Below are 21,923 nucleotides of genomic sequence, written 5' to 3' on the forward strand. Positions count from 1 at the left end.
GTACATCAACTGTGTGAAGACCAGAAGATAATGACCGTTGCTGGATCCGAGCAAGGCCTGGATTGAGCCAATCTTACTGATGGAGCATGAGAGACCTTCTCCAAGGAGAGCTTGGCCACCTGGGAGTCTGAATTGCCCACCATGGGTGAAGACTTAGCTGGGTGAGTGGAAAGGGCTTTTTCTCAAAGTGCAGCTTTCAGCCACGAGGCCCTGGCTTTGGGGGGATGAACCACTGGCCAATTGAATGTGCCATTACGTTGTGTCCCTTCAAGCAGATGAAGCTCATCAATTTTTTTTCCATCTTCGGTGAGCAGGAAGTACATTTTTTAAAAAGGATTTTTTTTGTCTTTTAAGTACAACTAGCTTGCACACGTTCTTCTCAGGCGGTGGCAATAGGAGAACTGGGGGAGTGTGTGGAGTCCTTCCCTGAAGTATATGACAATTAGGCAGGAAACGGTTCCAGCTCTGAGTAAGGTTCCTCCTACTCTGTTGCTGTGCTAGCTTAAAATCTTCTGGTGACTGGTCTGTGAAGTTCTCATGTAGAACTGCACAGGACAACAACAATGAACAAGAGGAAACAATCCCAAACATGAGTCTCCAAGCATCAATAATGTGGTTTTTCCCACTCCAGGAAAATTAGAATACTAACACATATATTTCTGGGAGCTTATCCAGTGCCCTAAATAAAATGTGATCTGATACAGCATGCTTAATTTGATTTAGGTTTAGTGAACAAATTTTAAATTTCAAACCACCCAGCTTACTAGTAGACCTGGCCCAATATCATCACGACACTGCATATTCCTCTATTCTGTACTAGTATTCTAGTATACTAGTATTCTAGACTGTGTATCGGTTGTGCTTTCTTTCTCTAAAAGTACTTGCCTCTTCCCATGGGGACATCTCTAGTCTTTTGAGTACTTCCCTTGTGTGGAGTTCCAGAATGTCCAAATTAGAAGGCGTTTTGACAGCATGGTCTCGTAGCTTCCTTGCTTTTCGTCTGGAATGATGACTGGAGGCTGGCTCATTTGAGGACCGTGAAACTTGACACACACCAAGAATTCCCTGAGTTTTCACTGGTTTGCTGTTCTCTTCCTTTAAATAAAAGAGAGTTGCTCAGTTGTTCACATAGTTGTAACAAAGATTTTCATTTCAAGTTAACTGTTTCGTGGACTAAGCAGCTTGCCAGTTTGAATACAGTTATTTTATCTACTGCCTCTGTGGTTTAGCACAACGATAGTTCCATAAACTATGTGTACTACTGAAATCTAGATAAGAGGCAACTCCACGCTAAAGGTCAAAACCATATTCAGATATCAAGATTTGATTCACATATATTTTTCTCCCAGCTTCTTTTATCACTATCCCATAAGCATTCTGATCATTACAGTTCTGCAATTGTGCAAGAGTCTTTGGGACCGATTAATCTTTCTTCGAAAAACTGTCATAAATTGATATTCACTTACCGGCAAAGATGCAGAATAAGAGTGTAGAAATAATTAGCCAGAGAACTAAACTTCCAAGAAGACAGGAAAACAATGGAAGGATAGGGAAGGTAATCTAGAATCTAGTACAAGGATACAATATTTTATCATCATCACTAGTTTTATTCTTACCTCTACAGAACGAATCACTTTAGAGAGTTCTTTAATGAGCTGCCCTGGCCTAATGTTGTCTGGAATTTCAAAGGCATGTTCTGTTACCAACTGTAAGCAAAATGTGAAAAACAATCAGTGATATTTCCCTTAAATGTAAATCAAAACAGCATATTTCTATGTGGAAAATGTAAACTGGAGCTGCTTTTTGGAAGGCTCTCCTATCAGTGATGTGAAACAAAACTTTCTTTAACAGTATAATCATACATTCAAACTTACATCTTTTTTCATCCATAACTTTAAAGCAGTAAGTAAAGCTTTTACTCCTTGCACCAAGAAAGTTTGGGGCTGAAAACCATCTTCTCTCAATTCTACAAGGGGAAAAAATGTAATTAGATAAAATCCTAATATTGGCACTAATCAACTGATTTACCTCTGAGCTTTTAAACCTGCCAGAGGCAATCTAAACATTCAAATTAAGATGAGCATCAAGTTATAAAAATACAGCCTCTTTTTAAAAGCTCTTCCTACTACTGCAATATGTTACAGTCCTCAGTAAACCCTTGTACGCAGTCGGTGAGAGAGCCCTGCAAAATCTCCACTGATTTTGCAATGCAAAGAGTGTTTGTTCAGTTCAAAGACTTAAGAAGGGAAGGGACCAGAAAGTCATCAAGCTCAATCACTGCCTCAGAACAGCATCCTCAGCTTGCAGCTCTCCACAAATTAACTCAACGGGCTATCACATGAAGGGTACAATTACCAAGAGCACAGAGCAAGAATCATCTGACGACTGGGCAACTAATTCAGATATATCTGCAAAAGCTTTAAGGGCCAATTTCTGCTTGAGAAAAATCACTTTCCAGGCCTGAATCAACAGCCAGGAAGAACTGGGACATGAAGCAAAACCAGTTCACAAAAATCCCCAGAACCAAAAGTATAGTGGAATACTACATTTCTTTCAACTTGGGGGCAATCCACACTTCTGAGGAAGACAAATGACTGCTACCCAAGTTCTTTTAACATTTTCACCCAACTAGATAAAAATGGTTTAAAAAGCTAATGTAGCGTAATAGCTCTCATAGCACCAAGATTTCCAGAAATTTTACATTTCTTATCATAACAGGAAATCTAAACAAAACTCAGTTTACTTTTATTCAACTGTTCTGATAATAGCATGGTTCCTTCTACTCTCGGCTGCTTTACGGAAACTAATGCAAAATGCTGTTTCAGTTTTCAACCATATATTGTTAATACCTTCAGCTTTATTCCTATGATGCATCCTCTTCTCAAAAGAAAAATGCCAAAATGGATAATGAATCAGACCTATAATCCTTTTTTACTAGCCAATATATCACTAAATTACATTTTACTGTATTTGCCTAAAATCACATGTCTTAAATCTGTACACCGCCCGTGGCGCCGCGGGCGCCACGGACTAAATAAAATAGTAAGGGGTTCTGGGGCGGGATGTGTCCAGGATGAGGAAGGGTCCGGATTGGACCCTTCCTCATGACAGACAATCAGAGGGATCAATCGGCAGGCGCTTTGCGCCTGCCGATTGGTCCCTCTGATTCCCAGCCCCAGTAACTGCGAGCCGCGCGCAGCGTCAGGCCGGCCCCTGAGGGAGCCCCCGGCAAGACTCCAGCCGCCGAGAACCTCCAGCCGCCAAGACTCCAGCCGAGGCAAGACTCCAGCCGCCAAGAGGGAATCAGGGCCAGGCCGCCATGAGGGAATCACGGCCTGAAGCGGCGGCGTGGCGGGCGCGGCCCGATGCCCTGCCGGTCCCCAGCCTAATAAAGGTTGGGGACCACTGCCCCAGAACCTGCAGGAAAAAAAAAAAATACCCAGTGGAGCCTTTCGCCGCTTCCAGCCGGCGCGCCTCCGAGAAGCAGCAGAAAGAACCCACCCCCCCCAGCCGCAGAAGATCAAAAAAACGCAGAGGAGCCGCCGCAGCCCAGCGCACCACGCCTGGGACTCCCCGCCAAAAAACACGAGACGCCGAGGAGCCGCCACCCGCCTCCTCTTTCAGGTAGCCTGTCCCTTGCTCTGTCCCTCGCCTGCCCCTCGCTCTGGTCCCCGCCTGCTAGCGCCCATTGTCTTCTGGATACAATGGGCTTTTTTACTAGTGTAACAATAAAAGGAATCCTACAATGAGAGAGAGATCCGACAAGTGCTTGGTTTGAATCTTGCTTCTGTCGGGAATTCACTAAGGACGTAATTGCACACAATGCTTAGACGGGCATGGCTGAACTCTAGATGTATTATTAGGCCACAGAAAGCAATTGCGGAGCACAGAAGTACAAATATGAATATGAATAACTTGCCCCTGCTCTGAAGCGTGATCAGGTATGGGTCTTCGCCCAAATTATACAAAAGAGCCTAGCCTCAAGATCTTTTCAAAACACAAAATCCATTACCTTTCAAAGTTTCCAGTACGTTTTTGGCCACAAACCAACAGATGGCTTCAAAGAAAGGGAATTTGAAAAGATCTGGGGTTTTTAGCCTTTTCTCCATTTCATAACACCTAAATAGACAATTTAGAAGGATTATTTTATGCAAATATATGGTATGTTAAAATCGTTCATTTAAATTATGACTGGAAGCAAAATGAAGCAGACCACAAAAAACAAGACACATTTAGACTCAAGCGTACTGTGACCAAAATTTGAAAAAGTTAGACTAAACTCTGACAAAGTCTGTATTCAGCTCTTGAATCCAGTGCTATCAGGCTGGACTTTATAAAGGTAATAAACCCAGCTTTACATAGACAGAGCATTAGCAGATTTTGCTGTAAGAATATATTTTGAAAAAGCAACATTATTACTAGATTTGATCTAAAGGGTGAGGGTTTTTTTTTTACTTCAATCTCATTATCAGGTTTGACAAATGTCAGCTTCTTTTGAGGTTATCTCCCACATAATGGGAGATTTAAACAGATCATTTATTTCTGCTGTAGATCATTCTTGGTCATCAGCAGAAATATACAAGCCTTACTTTGTCATTTAAAACTATGAGATCAACTGAATGGCAGGAATGGTCAAATTTGTGGGCAAGTTACAAAAGTAAGAGAAAGTTCCAAGACCAACCTGAGCTGCATGCCAATATTTAGGTTGTGCAAAAAATTTCCTCCAAAAGCCATACAGTCCTGAGACGTGAGCACAGCATGAATCCAGCCTGAAATGACAAGTGGAACCTGAATATCTCCACATTTTTTCATCAGAAAATAATCTACACAATATCGTTACATTTTGTATTTTGATTATTCACAGGGCAAGGCAATCAATCACCCTACAGAGCTGACATATTAATATAATGTGTTTTAACAGCCACTAACGTTACTGGTGCACAAAGACATCCCCACACTACTAACTTGTCTCTTGTTGTGCAAGCTTGACACACATCCACACACAAAGTAAATGTGCTTGGAAAGTGGCAGCAGGAGACTCCTAACGCCGTTCCTCAAGAGCTTTCTCAAACCTCAGTTCTCCTGTCAGAACAGCAGAAGTGTTATTTTTGTCTAACTCCATCCTGAAATCAGGAACAGCTTTTAATTCACTGAATACTACTGAGATACTATATTATTTTTACTACTCCAGCTGAAACGTCCTTAGAATTTAGGGTTGTTGTTCCTTTAAAAAAAAAAAACCTGCTCATTGAGCTAGATTAATTCCTTGCACTGTGTTTAAACAGTACCCCTAGGAGCAATTATTATGTGGCATATACAAAATAATATTCAGCCTATGAGACCCAGTTAACGATAGAGATTCATAAACTCAAGCATTCTAAGAGAAAAGCAGAAATGGGTAGATGAATGCTGCTTACTGTGATTTTCCTTATAAAGCTTTGAGTTCCATTATGTCCTTTTAACACAAGTCTAGACTTTTCATACACATGCACAAAGGCGAACACGTTTTCCTACTTCCTAAGAGGACAGTGCACCGCTCTTTACCAGTGCCCTGGGACATATATTGGCTCCAAACAGTTTTCCAGGCATACTGCAAACTGTAAAGTCCTTCAGTAATTTGATCCTACATACTATAAAGGCACATTTGGCCACAATGATCTCTTGATAGTGTATGCCATTCTCAAAGTAAGTTTGAATAGTGAAAGTTACAATGAAGTATTCCATGATAACCATCCCACAGTTGGAATCCCCCCACCCCCTAAGTCCTAAGTATAAACATCAGGGCTTTCATTTTTTTTTAAAATTAAATGGACAAGATTACACAGGTCCAAAAATTATAAATATTTTACTGTAGCTCTCTCTCAGTTCCGCAGGGCCTATAAGACAGAGCTCTTCTGCCAGGTCTTTGGTTGAGGCCAAGCTAGGAAGATCTGGGTCCCCCGTTGGCTAGTTAATCCATCAGCCCCTCCTGTCCCGTCCCCCAGAGCACCGGTTACTGAAAAGGTCTGTTGAGCTGGGGGGAGGTGGGATTGGCTCCGGGACAGTATGCTTATAGGGCTATACTGTTTTTAGGGGATTTCATGTTGGTTTCATTCTTGTGACCCACCATGAGCCACTGTGTGAGAGTTGCGACGTACAAATTGAAACATAAATAAATAAATATACACAGCACACAGTAATTTCCTTCCTTCCTTCCATCCATATACCGCCCCTCACTATGACGTCTTTCTTGCTCATATTAGCATATCATGTAATGGAGCCAGAGCCAAAGTAAATTAAATGGCAGAAGATCCATGACTGTCTCCAGAGATTAAAAAAAAAAAACACTATCCACTGTTAACTTCTTGCTCCAGTGCTGTCAGTGCAAATACATTCACTCCTGCTGCTCATGTGCCCATCTAAAAGTACTATATGATGAGGACTCTCACCACCATGGCTGCTAAATGTACTTTAAAAACAATGACAGCTCCAGGCATGGATTTCTCACCAGCTCATGTGTCAGCCTAAAACTGTCAGCTGAAAACTAAGGGTAAGATTAAGCCTTAAGATCAGGGGTAGTCAAACTGTGGCCCTCCAGATGTCCATGGACTATATTTCCCATGAGCCCCTGCCAGCATTCACTGGCAGGGGCTCGTGGGAATTGTAGTCCATGGACATCTGGAGGGCCGCAGTTTGACTACCCCTGCTTAAGATGTTTAATGAATAAACCAGGGGTTGAGAAAAACACAGAGGGAGAGAGATGTGCAATGATTTTACTACACATGAGAAGAGCCCCTGAATTCCAGAAGAGGGAGAAAATGTTCTCTCTTTCTACCCAGGTTTTCTAGACTTTCCCCATAGAAAAGGTGACCCAGCCCCAGTCATCTTATTTCCCCTTTGTAATTTTTTTCCAGCTCTCATACTAAACATAATTTGATATTTTGTTGTCCAGTCACCCAACTGAGAAAGATCCTCCTATAGCACTTTCCCATCCCCCCAAAATTTAATATTGTCAGCTTGGCTATTACACTGCTCTCCCCCCTTCACCAATATTTCTCACATTCCCATGTTTAATTCTTCCTTTTACTCTATAAGAATCAAAGATTAAAAAGCCGCAATCCTTCTCATAAATTGCTCTATAAAATAGCTGAATCTATTAGTACATTTAAAAAAATAATAAGAAATCTCTTTTTCTCCCAGGTTTTCTGAACACTAACTAACAACAAATTCAGCATATCAATAAGCATGATGGTTCACATTAGGAAGCAGGTTACCTGTGGGAACAAACAAAGTATGCCCTTGCTTCACGACACATTTGTAACACTGGTCAACTTTATCTCCAAAATAAACTTCACTCTGGGTGACAGATGAACTCCATGCTTCGTAGATTGCCAAATTTTCATTGGTAGGTTTGATTAAGTAGAAGATTTTCTCACCCTGTGCATAAAAATAATCACATGAAGTGCTTATCAGTTCTTTGTGCTTATCAGTTCTTAAGGTCAAATACACTATGATGATAGTAGCATATGCTACTGCTATAAAACTATTGCAATTCATCCGTGCCATCAAGGAGAAAAAGTGTCATAACAGTTGGTTAGTATAAAGTTTAAAAAAAGAACACCCCCAAATGATGACAAAATCTCTTAAGGTCTCTAGTTATTGTAATGAAATATAAGAAGTCCTCTTTTTGCAATTTAAACCAGTCCACTGAATTGTATCTCCCTTCCACTGAAATCTGTCTTAACCAAAACTTAAAAACACTTAAAAAAACTTGAGGCTGTATACAAACTTTAAAATAATGCACATTTAGAAGACTAACGACAAGAAAGATAAGAGAACTGCTTAACCATTCATAGTTTTGGGGTCAGTAATCCAAATCCCCAGATCTGCTTCCAAAACAATTAATAATTTGACTCTCAACCATCCAGTGGATTGTTTGCAGCAGCTGACCCCTTACTTTCCACAATTTTTAAACAAATGATTTTATAAAATTGCACAGCAGGTTGAAAATGTATAAGAAGCAAAACAAGGCAATCATACCAACCACCGCTATAAGAGGTCACTGGAAATGAGATGTACCTTTAAGAAGTTAGCAATATTTTCTTACCCAGAGAACATGATACCAAACAGAAGTGCCCCCAAAATCAATATGGAAGTCTGTGTAGCTATCCTGGACTCCCATCAGGCAGTATTTCTGAACAAAAGGCTTAGGAAAAACGGAGTCATCTGGCCAGTAATTTTCCACCCATGAGAGTTTTCTGGCAATTTCAGGAACTTCCACTAATTCTGACATCCTTAAAATTACAAAGAAATGCAAGAGTAAATAAGACCATCACCAGACAAGCAATATTCTGATCCACATTACCGACTACACTAGAATAGCTTTCTACGAAATAAATTATGAATTAAAATTAAGTATTTTTTTTCCAAATAGTATAACATGCATCTTACCACCCTAGCTGAGTGTCATTTTACACCAAGAGTAAACATGGATGAAAACCAGATTTCTATCCAGTTTCAGATTTGTACTTCATGTATTTTGCACTCATTATTTTCATACTAACACCCGACAAATATGACAGGATCCAGAGCAGTATGAACTAGGGTTGAGCGCTTTGGCCACCAAAGCAGCCGTTCACGCCCAAAGCAGCTCTGCGCATGCATCTGTGTGCCAACTGGTGCACCGGTGTCCACGCTGCCCCCCCCCCCCCGTGTGCCACAGGGCTGGCTGCTTCGGGCACAAATGGCCACTTCAGTGCCCGAAGCGCCCAACCCTAGTATGAACATCATTTCACTTGTACAATGGGATTTTCCTACTGCTTCTATCCTGTTGAATGACCCTCACCTAGGTTTTCCAGACCAAGCCTGGGATCTAGCAGGAGACTCACATGCAGGGTGGCCACTGCACCTCCCAACAGTGCACTAGCATTTAGCCAAACCTTAATTGTTTTGAATGAATGCTAAAGCATCACCTGACAATGATCACATCACTTTCAGATCATGCTGGAAGTGATGTAATAAAGGAGAGACAGAATCTGTCCAGTGGCTTAATTAAATATAAGAAGATAAAAAGTCTCTTATCACATTTATTTAGACTTTGACTCTGCCAAAACGGTCTCTAGATTCATTCGTTTTCCGTTTTCAGTCTGGCTTTCGTCAGTGGCAATGAGTCCGTCCTTGTATAAAAAGGCAAATGCTCTTGTATAATGGAGAGTCAAGGCTGTAAGCTGATGTAATGGCATCAGGATGCCACTGATTCCTCCCCTCTCCATTTCCCCATTCCTCCACTGTCCCGCTGAGCGTTGGCAAGAAGTCTCCTGCCAAAGCAGGAGGCCTGCAAGCCTGCCCCCGCCCCCCACAAAGCCACTCATGAGAGTAGGAGATCTTAAAGGTCTGGCCTGTGGCTTTATGGGTTGCTGGAAAAAGCAGCTCATTAAGCCCATGAAAAAGGAGCCCATGAATAAAGTACTTTCTGCTCATTCAATAATTCTTTGGGTCCTAACAACTGCTTTTTCATTACAGCACATGGACTTGTTTCAGTGTTTAGAACTTTTTAGAAACAAGGCCTAGAAAAAATTTACAATGTTTTACAATGAAACTGGAAATATTCATGTTGCTTGACTGGATAGTAAGAATTAAAACACACATTAAGAAATGAACAAACTGCAAAGTTTAAGTATTTAGAATACGCATTATTTTAGAATAATTTTTTTATTTTAGAATACGCAAAACAAGATGAAATCACTGGATCATCTTGCTGAAATACAGGAAAGCACTTCCCGGTGCCCAATGCCTGCAGTGAGTTACCACTCCCTACAACTCTCCCCCAACTACAAAACCTATAGTAAAATACTTGATCTGACACTTTATTAGCACTGGCCTAAAAAGCAGACACTCGACCCATCCCGACCTACCCCGCAACTTCTCTTTCTAGAAATCAAGGATGCTAACTCTGGTTCAGGAAATGCTTGAAGATTTGGAGGGCATGCTTGTGGATGAGGAGGAATTTCATCTGGAACCTCTACTAGGAGCCAGTTTGGTGTAGTGGTTAGGAGTGCGGACTTCCAATCTGGCATGCCAGGTTCGATTCTGCGCTCCCCCACATGCAACCAGCTGGGTGATCTTGGGCTCACCACAGCACTGATAAAACTGTTCTGACCGAGCAGTGATATCAGAGCTCTCTCAGCCTCACCCACCCCACAGGGTGTCTGTTGTGGGGAGAGGAATGGGAAGGCGACTGTAAGCCGCTTTGAGCCTCCTTCAGGTAGGGAAAAGCGGCATATAAGAACCAACTCTTCTTCTTCTTCTTCTACTATACCATGATTCTGCCTTCTGACACTGTCATTATATCCACATGAACAAGTCTCTGGAACCTGGATATCAGCTGTAATTCTGGGAGAAACCCAGACTGCTTCAGGAGGTTACTAGCTCCTCTAGAAAGGGATGTAAACACAGTACAGCAAAACATTTACTACTGTAGGGTATTCCAGATGGAATCTTTAAACTCTTGTACTAGTTAAAGTACTTCAACAAATTACTGCATTTGGGTTTTACCACCAACCTGCCAAATGCTAGCAACCAAACCAACTTTCCAACTTAATTGTCAAGCAATTATGCTGTTTGTCTATAAAGTGCTTCCTTATTACAGGATTCCCAGCTTAGCGTATCAAAGCTGTATACTCACTTTGTGTCTGAAAATTCCAGGCTGATCACATTTAATACTTTTGGTCTGTCAGGATTCATAAAATACTTAACATAATTATGGAGCTTCATTTTACTGTCCGCCTGTCTTGCCACATCAATAACATCTATCACTTTATCACCACCTGTAAAAGCAAAGCATGCTTATGTTTTCACACAGACAAGGAACATCAGTAACTATCAGAGAAAGTCCACCAGGATTTTGGCAAAACTGCGCTAAAACTCCCAGTGTTTATAGGATAATATAAAGAAGGATAAGAAACACGATCTACCAGAGAGAGGAAATCTAATAATGTATTCTATTTCTTTCTCATGGTAGAAGAGATTCAAACAGTATTTGTGAGGTTTAAATTCTGTAAGTCACAGAAACCTGAATACCCAAACACAAACTGTCCAGTCTTATTCTCACTTTAGAGCTTTAACACCAGAGGCAATTAAAATGTAGTTATTATAACTTTTACTTCTGGAGTAGTCCCACAAATTCTGATGAGATTACTCTGAGGAAGACATTTAACTCTATAACTCATCCACCCTAAGGACTACAATTGCAATGTGTGGAGAATTCAGCTTAGATGTGTTGTTAAAGGATTCTTGGACAAAAAATAATGGATACATTTCCAATTATGAACCATCATTCTCCACAATTTTACCCCCACTACTAAGTGGAACACAATAACCACAGATGACTGCCTATAAGGCTAACTGCATGGCAGCAACCAAGAGCTGAAAGTTTAGCTTAATGCACATTGGATTCACAAAGCACTTTTGAAGAGGTTAAGCCTTCATCAGTGACATCATGCACTCCTTTGGATCGATTTTTCTCACTCTGAAAAGAACAATGGTTTTTAAATATTTGAGGAGGACAACCAGGTTATTTGGTGAATCTATTTTTATTTGGACTTTCTATCATAACTACAGACCATACCTACGTATCGTTCCACATCCAAAACAGAGAAAGTAGGGGGAGGAAGTCTCAGACCTAAGCCGTCTAATTTGGGAACCATGATGGGAACATCAAACCCATGCTTCTCCAGGTATCTTTGTGTTAGCTGGCTGCCATGCATTTTCAAAATGATGTCATCAGCACTAGAACAGAAAACATTTAAAAATTAAACAACCAAAGAACAGGATTAGTAATTACTGATAAAAAGGAGAGATCCCTAATAAAAAGAAGTGATCGCAACTGTTTTAGATATCCCACTGAGTATTTAGAACAGGAGAAATTTGCACTCACTAAAATCTAAGGTTATTTCCTAGATGACTACAGTATATGTCGAATTTATTATTTATTATTATATTATATATGTATATTATTAAATTTATACGCTGCACTCCCATTGCCAGCTCAGGGCGATGAACAACATATAGCCGTTCATACAATTATTATTATTACTAGCTTCAAAGCCGGTTCCTAAGAACGGGCTTCGAAAGTGTCCCCTCCCCTGGCTCCTGGCCAGGCAGCTTAAGGTGGCTTTGGGATGGGTGGGGCTGGCCAGCTCATTAGCAAGGCCAAGACAGAGCAGGCAGTCAGTAGGCCAGGAGGCCCTCGTTAGCAGGGACAGCCTAGCAGGCCAAGAGGCCCTCATAAGCAGGCCCAGCCTTGCAGGCCAAGAGGCCCTCGTTAGCAGGCCCTCCACCACTACCCTTCGCCCAGCACACTCTCCCCTTACCTGCTGCTGGCTCCAGGCACTGAGGCGCATCTGAGAGCAAAGAGGCTAGAGTCCAGGGACAGAGGGCGGGAGCTGCTGGAACAGGGTCAATCTGATTGGCCCTATTCCAACTTGGACAGCCAGACACGTTCCACCCCCCAGGCTGTATCACAGATATATAGAGGAACCATGGATAAGGATTATTAATGTATATAAGTACTAGTAATCAAGCCCGCTGTAGCTGAAATACAGCGGGCTCTAGCGGGGCAGTGTGAGGCCCCTGAGCCAGCAGGCCGCCGGCAAGTGAGCCATGGCGAGCCGCGCTGTGCGCGGCTCACAATTGCCAGCGTGCCGACGTACGGCCAATCGGAGGGCCCAATCGGCAGGCGCTTTGCGCCTGCCTATTGGGCCCTCCGATTGTCAGTCCGAGGAAGGGGCCAATCGGCACCCTTCCTCATCCCAGACAGAGCCCGCCCTAACTCCTCCCCACCAGCCCTTACTGCATTATTTAGTCCGCGGCGCCACGGGTGGTGTTAAGATGTTCTCTTAAAATGACTATAACACTGACACAGTAATTCTAGTTTTCTGAAGCTGGCAAAATTTTGTGGTGTGTTCCTCTAGCATTATCAGTTGTCCCAACCAAACCCCCAAGAACCCATAGTTCCTAATGACGTAAATTTAAGCAAATGAATGCAAACTTGTGGTCTGAAGCAGTTGCTAGACAGACCGAAGAGTAAGAAGCTCTTTCAGAAGAACTGTGGAATGATCTGCCTCCCCAAGCTTTTCCCTCAACTTCGACAAAACTGTCATAAAGGTAAAGGTATCCCCTGTGGAAGCACCGGGTCATGTCTGACCCTTGGGGTGACGCCCTCTAGCATTTTCATGACAGACTCAATATGGGGTGGTTTGCCAGTGCCTTCCCCAGTCATTACCGTTTACCCCCCAGCAAGCTGGGTACTCATTTTACCGACCTTGGAAGGATAGAAGGCTGAGTTGACCTTGAGCCAGCTGCTGGGATTGAACTCCCAGCCTCATGGGCAAAGCTTTCAGACTGCATGACTGCTGCCTTACCACTCTGCGCCACAAGAGGCTCTTAAACTGTCATAATCTATTGTAATTCAAACTACATGTTAATTATGTTTTCTCCTCCCTAAAGCCCAAACGCCTTTGACGACAACAATGAACTCAGTTTCACAGTTAAACAGGCGGAGTAGTTCATACTGTTTTGGAAATTCCTCTTTTGAATTTGATCGGTAGTAAGTACGTAACTAAACTCCTAAGAACTCTCCTTCCAGTAGCACATCTCTTACCTTGGGAATGAACGAGCTCGTAGTTGTTTTACAAATGTTCGTGTTCCAGCTTGAACTGGTTTGGTACCATCATCCAATTCAGTATAGTCATGCCTGTGCCAGTTCCTTCTCCTTTTCACTAGAGGATTAAAATATGAATTAGCTATTAAAATTATCCCATTTGTACCCTGCCCCTCTAACAAGCTATTATAATCTATTTGTTTGGGACTGCTGAGGTGTGATTTCCTCCATGGCAATTTCCTAGAGGGCCTTGGAGGGAGGGGAATTACTATAACCTATTCTTCAATTCTATTTTGAGGGAATCCTGCTTGTATTTTGCCTGTTCTTTTGTTTTCATGCACACTTCCCAGATGGGTCCAGGACAAGCTGAAGAATCTACCTGCAGTCCTTCCTTGGAATCACAGAGATGACTGCGCCATGCTCCTTCACTGCATGTGGCACTGTGGCCTGGCATCAATGTTTGTTGAGAGATGAAGGGAATTTTGAGGCCTTGGGTGGAGGACCATCACAAACACCATAACATAGCTTCTAGGTGATGACCCAGAAGTGATGTTACATTAATCGCAACTTTGTCTTGCCCCATGTTTTTTCTCCCACTACTACTCAGCGGAGGAAAGTATTCACCCACCATGGGCAGGTAAATGGTAAGATTACTTCAGCCAATGCAAATATGGAGGCATATGCTTCATTGTACAGGTCATCTTAAAACTGTAGCAACAGTCCCAAAACTTGGGGTGGAGCCAGCTCAGTTCTTTGCAGTCTCAAAACATGGGACTGCAAAGACCTGAGCTGGCTCCACCCCATCCTATACACTTAGTCATCTCACCCATCCCCCAAAAACTATGTGCAGAGAACCCCAACTCACATGAATCTTGTTTCTGAAACAATGTTTATTAAAGCTACCGCTGATATTTGTTTTTGCAAATTAGTCAAGTGCATACTAGCAAAGTATCAGTAATTTCATCTAGACGTTCACAATCTATCAAGGACCATCAAACAAAGGGGGTAGAGTAGAGAGTGCCATAAATGGCTCCCAGAGATTGCTCTCTCCACAGGACAAAGTATTCAATACAGGAGCTCACTATGTATACTGGGGCATGTCCTGGATACGACTGCAAATCTTTGGGAGAACAAAAGTAGCAGCAACAGCAGCATGCATGCATGCAAACAGTTTGCTGGGTGGAGGCAGCTGTCACATGGGAGCCATTCAAAGCAGCCTCCATGTGGTATGCAATTTATGTATACCAACGTTTAGTGAGTGAGCGTGTGCGTGTTTCTGTGCAGAAAGATGCATATCATTCTTTCTATGTGCACACACCTGTTTTTACAAGCTCAATGACTGCACTGGAAAGCAGCCAATAGCATCTGACAGTTATTAAGGTAGGCAGCTGCACTACAAAAGATGAGACACAAAGCCTCTGATGTAACTGAACTCCTTTTAAGGATAAATTGGTATATCTGTTAAAAGGCTAGTGTTACCTACAAGTAGTTATACTCTTACAAATTGCATATTCAAAGGCTGAGATTAGTCTATCCAAAGTGTTCAATATTTATTCTAAAAAGGAGCTTGCTGGGTTTAACAAGGGAAATATAAAAGAAACAAAGCCCCATTTCAACTATAATACACAGGTGGAAAGAGATACAATAAAGAGCTATTTTGTTATTCTGCAAAGCCTAATTAGGCTGAATGTACCTTCACGCCACACCTTACAGCTGGCATCCAATGAATCTTACCCTCCAATCTGCATGTGTGAAAAGGAACTAATTGTTGCAATTGATATATTATCCTCTAACTATAGCCTCTAATATATAGTCAAGAAAATACACTTGGGATCTATTAAACATCATAATGCAGTAGTACCTTAAAAGTAATATTAAATACTGTGTATTTAATCGTTTTAACGCTAATTTTCTTAAGAGTCTTAGTTAATATTTAAGTCAAAATGGAATTCCAAATGTAATACCTCTTTTGTATTTCGTAACAGTTCAGTGCTTCGTATTTTAGAAGTGACTGAATTAGTTTGAGAGCGTATGGGTAATGGCAGGACACAAATACACATATTAAGGTCTGTCAACAAAATACGTAGTATGAGAACACATCCACCCTCATTTGTCTCTATGAGAAAAGTGCGTAGTCTAATTCAGGGACTTAATCTTTGTACTAAGGGCTTTTCAGTACTATAATTTTGGATAATTAGATTGACCTGGTGATCTCCCCATCAGAGCACAGTACTGCAGAATACTTATAACAATATATGCAGAGCAGCCTGCTGTGTTCTATGGCAGGGGTAGTCAACCTGTGGTCCTCCAGATGTTCATGGACTACAATTCCCATGAGCCCCTGCCAGCAAATGCTGGCAGGAGCTCATGGGAATTGTAGTCCATGGACATCTGGAGGACCACAGGTTGACTACCCCTGCTCTATGGCACTGGAAAGGAATCCCTGCCCTTCCTAGGGTGTTACATTCCTACTGCTATGTTAGTCACATAGATACATGCCAGAGAAACTGACTTTCGGTGTCCACCTGCCAACTGGATCTGGTATCCTACAGCCTGATTCATAGACATTAGAGAGACACTTCTGTGCATTAATAAGTAATTATTAATTGTTCTAGGGAACAATGGGCAATGAGGAAAGACCTCAGGTGGAATCCTTATCAAGAAAAGGTGAAGATAATTCAAGGTTTTTAAATCCCTGTCTGTGGAGAGGAAATAAACTCCAAGTCAACAAGTCAAACTAAGCAACTGCCTTTACACTCCTGGTCTCTGTTTTTAAGAAAGATGAGCAAAAGAAAAAGTAACAAAGGCAGTTCACTTGTACAGAGCCCTATCTCACCACAGGCAAAAGCCACGTTGGGAATAAGGGGAATACTTCTGCTCCCTCTACTTAATATAATTGTTCTAATCTGTCTTTCCAGACCAGGATTTTGTCATTCAAAACTCTTTTCCTTGCTTCTAAAAACTGGCTGTCTGAAAAATAGCTAATAACCTGACAAGTATGGTAGAAGGCAGAAGGAAGGAAAGCAGCTGTGCAGGTATTTGCCAGCTGTTTCCAAGCTACGCATATCTGAAAAATAACTGTTTTACTGCAGAATGCAGAAATACACACACAGTATTAAAGCCTTTTACCAATATTGCAAAGCACTTATGTTTTCTAACAAGAGGCTCTTTTGAATTAAGTTTCATCCCTTAGACCAGGGGTAGTCAAACTGCGGCCCTCCAGATGCGGCCCTGGCAGGGGCTCATGGGAATTGTAGTCCATGAACATCTGGAGGGCCGCAGTTTGACTACCCCTGCCTTAGACTGATCCATTTCTTACCGGAGATACTAAAATTATTTCTGCTGCTCTGCTTAAATGGGGCTATAGCCACAACCTGCAGAACCATATTTCACACAGACACAAATCTGAAGCAAGATTTAATTTGCATGAACTGAAATTCCTCATTTTATACTTAGTGAATTAGGGTTGCCCTGATCCACAATTTAGAATATTTTAAAAGGACTTAACAGGTGCTGTAAAATTACCACCGTCCAACATTTATTTAAATTTTGCAAAATTAAAAAGTATTGCAGACACTCAAATCAGTAAGATTTGAGTATTGCTATCGTTCATTACTTACTTAAGGAGGGTCCGTGAAGAACTGCACAATTGGGACAGTGATACAGGTCAATGTCAACAGCATGATGTTCTTCTACTCTGACACAGCTAAAAATAGAAGAAAATAATCTTTAGAGACTCTTAAGATGTTCCAAGTACATCTTCACAGGAAAATTATCAAGGGCTGCATTTTGATGTCATGATAAATAAAAGATTTTCAGCATCTCATACTGTCCCGTTGCTTCTTCCCCCTGCAAATGGAACATGCTTGAAGTCTTCCTGGTTTGGGAACTCTTCTCAACTCACCATGACATATGAATACTGAGCAAACTGTTTTTGTTTCTTCTCCAGAAACAGGATTCTTCACTTTTAATCTTAGCTGAGAATCCAAATTTAGGGTGAGGAAACAAATTCAAAAGCCGCAGTGAATTCGGGATTTCATTCAAGAATTCCCAAATCTGGAAGCTTTCAGCTGCACTCCATCTGCAAGGAAAGGCAATAGGAGTGAGTAAACATGGCAGCAAACAGCGTTTGTCCATGTGCAGCCAGGATTGCTTTTATTTGTACTGGACCAGCATTGAAACCAGCTAAAAGTTTTAGCAGGTCACTAGTAAGAGTTAGAGAGTAAATACACATCTGTTTCACATAATATATTTCTGGTAAGGCCTTGGAGGAGGAGTGTGTTTCAGGGCTTAAGTGCCACTCAGCGCTTAACACTCACTCAGGACAGCTGAGTATCCTGCCCCTGAGGGCCTCCTCCTCCTGTCTGTCCAGCAGCCAGCCAATTGCCTTCCATACCCCACCCCTGACCACCCCCTCCTTCTTCTACTTCCCTCTGAGGCTTGGAGGCTGCAGATCCCTGCTGCATGAGTTCCCTAACAGCTGCCTATAGCCTTTCCAGGTCCTGGGAGGGAGAGGCCATCCACAGAGTTCTTCCCACTCCACCCCCCTAATCTAGAGCCCATTGTATTCCTGAATGCAACAGGCTTGGCCCCTAGTTTACTATAATCCTTCTGGAAATATCATCTGGGCTGAAAAAAAAAACCTTGATTTCCTGATATTTCCGAATCGAATGCTATTCAAATTTGGTAAATATCAGGGAATGCTGAATTTTTTCAGCTCCATTACAGCCTCTGGAAATCGTTAAAGTCAATCATCCCTGTAGGCTATAATGGAAATCAACCTGGGTGTATCAGGGGCTCTGGGGGAGTTGAGGCATCAAATTTGCAGCATAGCTGCTGGTGCCTCTAAAAAAAAACCAAACAAGCCCAAAGTTTGAAATAGATTGGACCGGGATATTCAATTCTATGGGCCCTTTAAAAAGGTGTCCCATTTTCAATGCGGGGGGGGGGGAGGCATTTAAACTTTAAAAGGAACATGGTCCCTGTAAAATTTAAGTGCCTTTTTCTGCGTGTTCACCCCAAAGGCATTTTAAAGACTCCTGGTCCCTTTAAGTGCCTTCTCCAAGCTGAAAGTCTACTTGGAAGGCATTTAATGAGACTGAGAGCCCTTTAAATGCATTTTGACCACAGTTATCCTGTAGTCCTTGCCATTTCGGGAAGTCAAAAAATATCAGCTATCTATATCTGGCTGAAATCATACCTGGAAAATACCATATAGCAGGACTCCCGATAAACTGCTTCAGAACAATATTGCCTGTGTACCTACCACAGGAACACCACAAATCTGTTTGAGAAATGCAAAAACTGCATTCACTTTCACTTGCCTTTTCACAACCAAAGGTGCAACTGTAAAATTATGATGAAAAGTGGAATTGGCTGCAACCCACCTGCCTGCCTCAGCTATTGCAGCTACATGAAATAATCTATTGTGATATAATCTGGTAAACAGCCATTTTAATGTAATTATTCCAGCATTTTGCTCCTTCTCACCAACGGGGTCCCAGAGTAGTTTACGAAAAACAGTAATCCAATAAAACAAAACTAAATACCGTAAACTCATACATCCTTCACACAAATATCAATATGATTCACTTCAACAAGCACTAAACTGACTAAAGGCCAGTTTAACCATGGGGTTATAATTTACTTTTTTTATACCCCTTTTTCTCCAATAGGGACCCCAAAACAGTTTGCATGATTCTCCTCCTCTCCATTTTATTCTCACAACTCCCCTGTAAGGTAGGCTAAGAGCATGTGTCCAGTGCAAGTCACCCAGCAAGCTTCCATGGAAGAATGGATTGTCAAATCTAGGGTCTCCAAAATTCTACTCAACATTACACCACACCAGATCAAGAAATAGACAACTACTTCCAGTAACGTAATTCAAGGTTCTCATAAATGTCTATCACAATATCATGCAAGACACCAGTAGGAAGCAAGTTTTTCTTTCAGTAAAAACTCACTTTTACACAACCAAACCTAGAAGTATTAACTAGATACTCTTGGGATTTGTTGCACAGACCACCCAATTCTCTCAAATATTTTCTGGGCAAGCAGCTTGGAAGAGAGCAATTTAGATAAAATGGAGACACCAAGAAGCAAAACACGCCTCCCCCCCCCCCTTTGCGTTTGTGCCCGTGCCTCCCACCAGTGCCCGAGCCTCCATCTCCCCCCCCCGGTCCCCGGTCCTCCCTCTCCCCCCCCCCCCAGTCCCCAGCCTGAAAAAGGCTGGGAACCCCTGGTCTAAATGATGTTAGTTAAATGTCTAACGGTGCAACCTACGCAAAAGAACATTACAAAACTCCTACACCCTAGTCACCCTATCAGGTCTTACCTTTTAACTCTGTTTCAGCGCTTTCCTAGCAATAAAGTACCCTATTATGGAAAATGCCATCTTTGGCGGATGGGGAACTTTATTACTTCTGTTCAGTACTAATTTTACAGAATGTGATAGATACATCTTCAACATTTGCAAGAAGGAAACTGTTACTATTCTGTATCAACACTAGTAAAGACTGATAGATTCAAGTGGGTAGCCATGTTGGTCTGAAGCAGCAGAACAAATTTAGAGTCCAGTGGTACCTTTAAGACACAACCAAGTTTTATTCAAGGTATGAGCGTTCGTGTGCATGCACACTTCCTCAAATACAATATAATCCATTATATTGTGTCTCAGGAAGTATGAGTGCACACAAAATCTCATATACTTTGTTGGGTCTTAAAGGTGGCACTTAACTCTTTTTCAGTAAAAGACTGAGTAATTGTTAATCCTCAATTATACGCCTGGGTTGTATCAATAAAAGCTCATGAATTCTTAGCCAATAATTTTATTAGATTAAAGCAACATACTTATACAACCAGCCATTATTTTTTGCCATCAAGTCACAACTGACTTATGGCAAATCAATAGGATGGTTCAAGGCAAAAGATGTTTAGAAGAGGTTTGCCAAGAGGTCTGCCTCTGTATCACAATCCTGGCATCCAAATACTCACCAGAAGACCATCCTGATTAGCATCCAAGGTCTGACAAGAACAGGCTTGCCTGGCCTATCCAGGTCAAGGCTTGTAAAGCCTGTACTTACCTGTAATTACCCTGGGCATATGTTGATGAGTAGGTAACATCAGTAAAGTTTTTATGATTTATTTTTCGTAATTAGTTTTTGTGGTAACATTGTATTTGTAAGTACTGCTGAAAGTACTCACCAATAACCTAATCGTTTTCAAATAAGCAGCTATGAAGTAGAACAGAACTATTTTGCAGGTTATTCAACAAGTCTGACAATAGGGTCTGTCTTTAGCTATTGTACGCCACTTTATTTGAAAAGTGCTTAAGACAATGGTTCTTAACCCTGGGGTCCCAACCCCATTTGGGGTTGCCGGGCCCCACTGTGGCAGCTAGTAGAGGGCGGCTGTAAGCAGTAGCAGTGGCTGCAAGCGGTGGTAACCGGTGGTGGTAACCAGTGGTGGTCAGGCAGCGGCAGGCAGCGGTGGAGGAGCCATGGCAATGGCCGCCTCCACGCCACCCTGACTGTTGTGCACCTGCGTACATACGTGGACACATGCACACACACGCACTTCCTGTGTGCATGCCAACCCTGCCGCCACCACAGTTGGGGTTGCCGAGTTGGAGCGGTTGAGAACTGGCTTAAGAGGAATTAGGCCCAAATTAAATCAAGCCAAAAAGATGGCCAATGGTGTGCAATCTCACCAGGCATTGTTCCTTACAAAGATGAAGACAGTCAGACATTGGGTTAGCCCCATTTCAACATATTATAAGATATTTTCAATGTCTAGTGAGGTAAATTCTAAGCAGCTTGCCTCTTACTCTGCCTGATCTCTTTTTGCAAGAACAAGTTAAGAATCAGTGCTGTATAACTGGTAGAGCTTTGGACTAGGAAGACCTAGGTTCAAATTCCTATTTAACTATGAAGCTTGCTGAGTGAACATTGGGTCAATTGTTTACTCTTTGCCCAACCTACCTCACGGCGCAGCTGCAAGGATAAAATGGTGGAGAGAAGAACTATATAAAGAAGCTTCACTGGAAGAAGGAAAAGATAATATAATAGGCAGAAGGTGGTAGGCAGGAAACGAAGATATAAACACTGCTCTCTGAATTCTAACAGTGCAGGGTGTCTCTGTTAAGCAGGCCTTGTTTTTAAGTCAAGTGAAGCAGCCTTTTTCCTTATATTCCCCCAAGAGCACTGAGATCCTCAAAACAATATCTGCCCAGGGTCCCCAGCCAGAAAGAGGTGAAGTTGGCCTTCACCTGGGCCAGGGCTTTTTC

The 21,923-nt window shown here is 42.0% G+C and overlaps 1 protein-coding gene across 3 annotated transcripts in view; it reads right to left on the reverse strand.

The window, feature by feature from the left end:
- Positions 1–21,923, reverse strand: part of KDM7A (lysine demethylase 7A) — a 58,237-nt gene that overhangs the window by 18,872 nt on the left and 17,442 nt on the right. For 2 of the 3 annotated variants that reach the window (XM_077339826.1, XM_077339827.1), the window contains exons 2-12: positions 17,260–17,345; positions 13,640–13,757; positions 11,606–11,766; positions 10,664–10,805; positions 8,087–8,273; positions 7,254–7,416; positions 4,682–4,769; positions 4,013–4,119; positions 1,875–1,966; positions 1,617–1,706; positions 886–1,095 (exon numbers count right to left, since the gene is read on the reverse strand). In XM_077339826.1, the coding sequence (XP_077195941.1) occupies positions 886–1,095; positions 1,617–1,706; positions 1,875–1,966; positions 4,013–4,119; positions 4,682–4,769; positions 7,254–7,416; positions 8,087–8,273; positions 10,664–10,805; positions 11,606–11,766; positions 13,640–13,757; positions 17,260–17,345 (1,444 nt within the window). The remainder of the gene's footprint in view (positions 1–885; positions 1,096–1,616; positions 1,707–1,874; positions 1,967–4,012; positions 4,120–4,681; positions 4,770–7,253; positions 7,417–8,086; positions 8,274–10,663; positions 10,806–11,605; positions 11,767–13,639; positions 13,758–17,259; positions 17,346–21,923) is intronic. The other variant, XM_077339828.1, reaches the window with a different exon arrangement.

This window comes from Paroedura picta, chromosome 5, assembly GCF_049243985.1.
Source record: "Paroedura picta isolate Pp20150507F chromosome 5, Ppicta_v3.0, whole genome shotgun sequence".
Lineage (NCBI taxonomy): Eukaryota > Metazoa > Chordata > Lepidosauria > Squamata > Gekkonidae > Paroedura > Paroedura picta.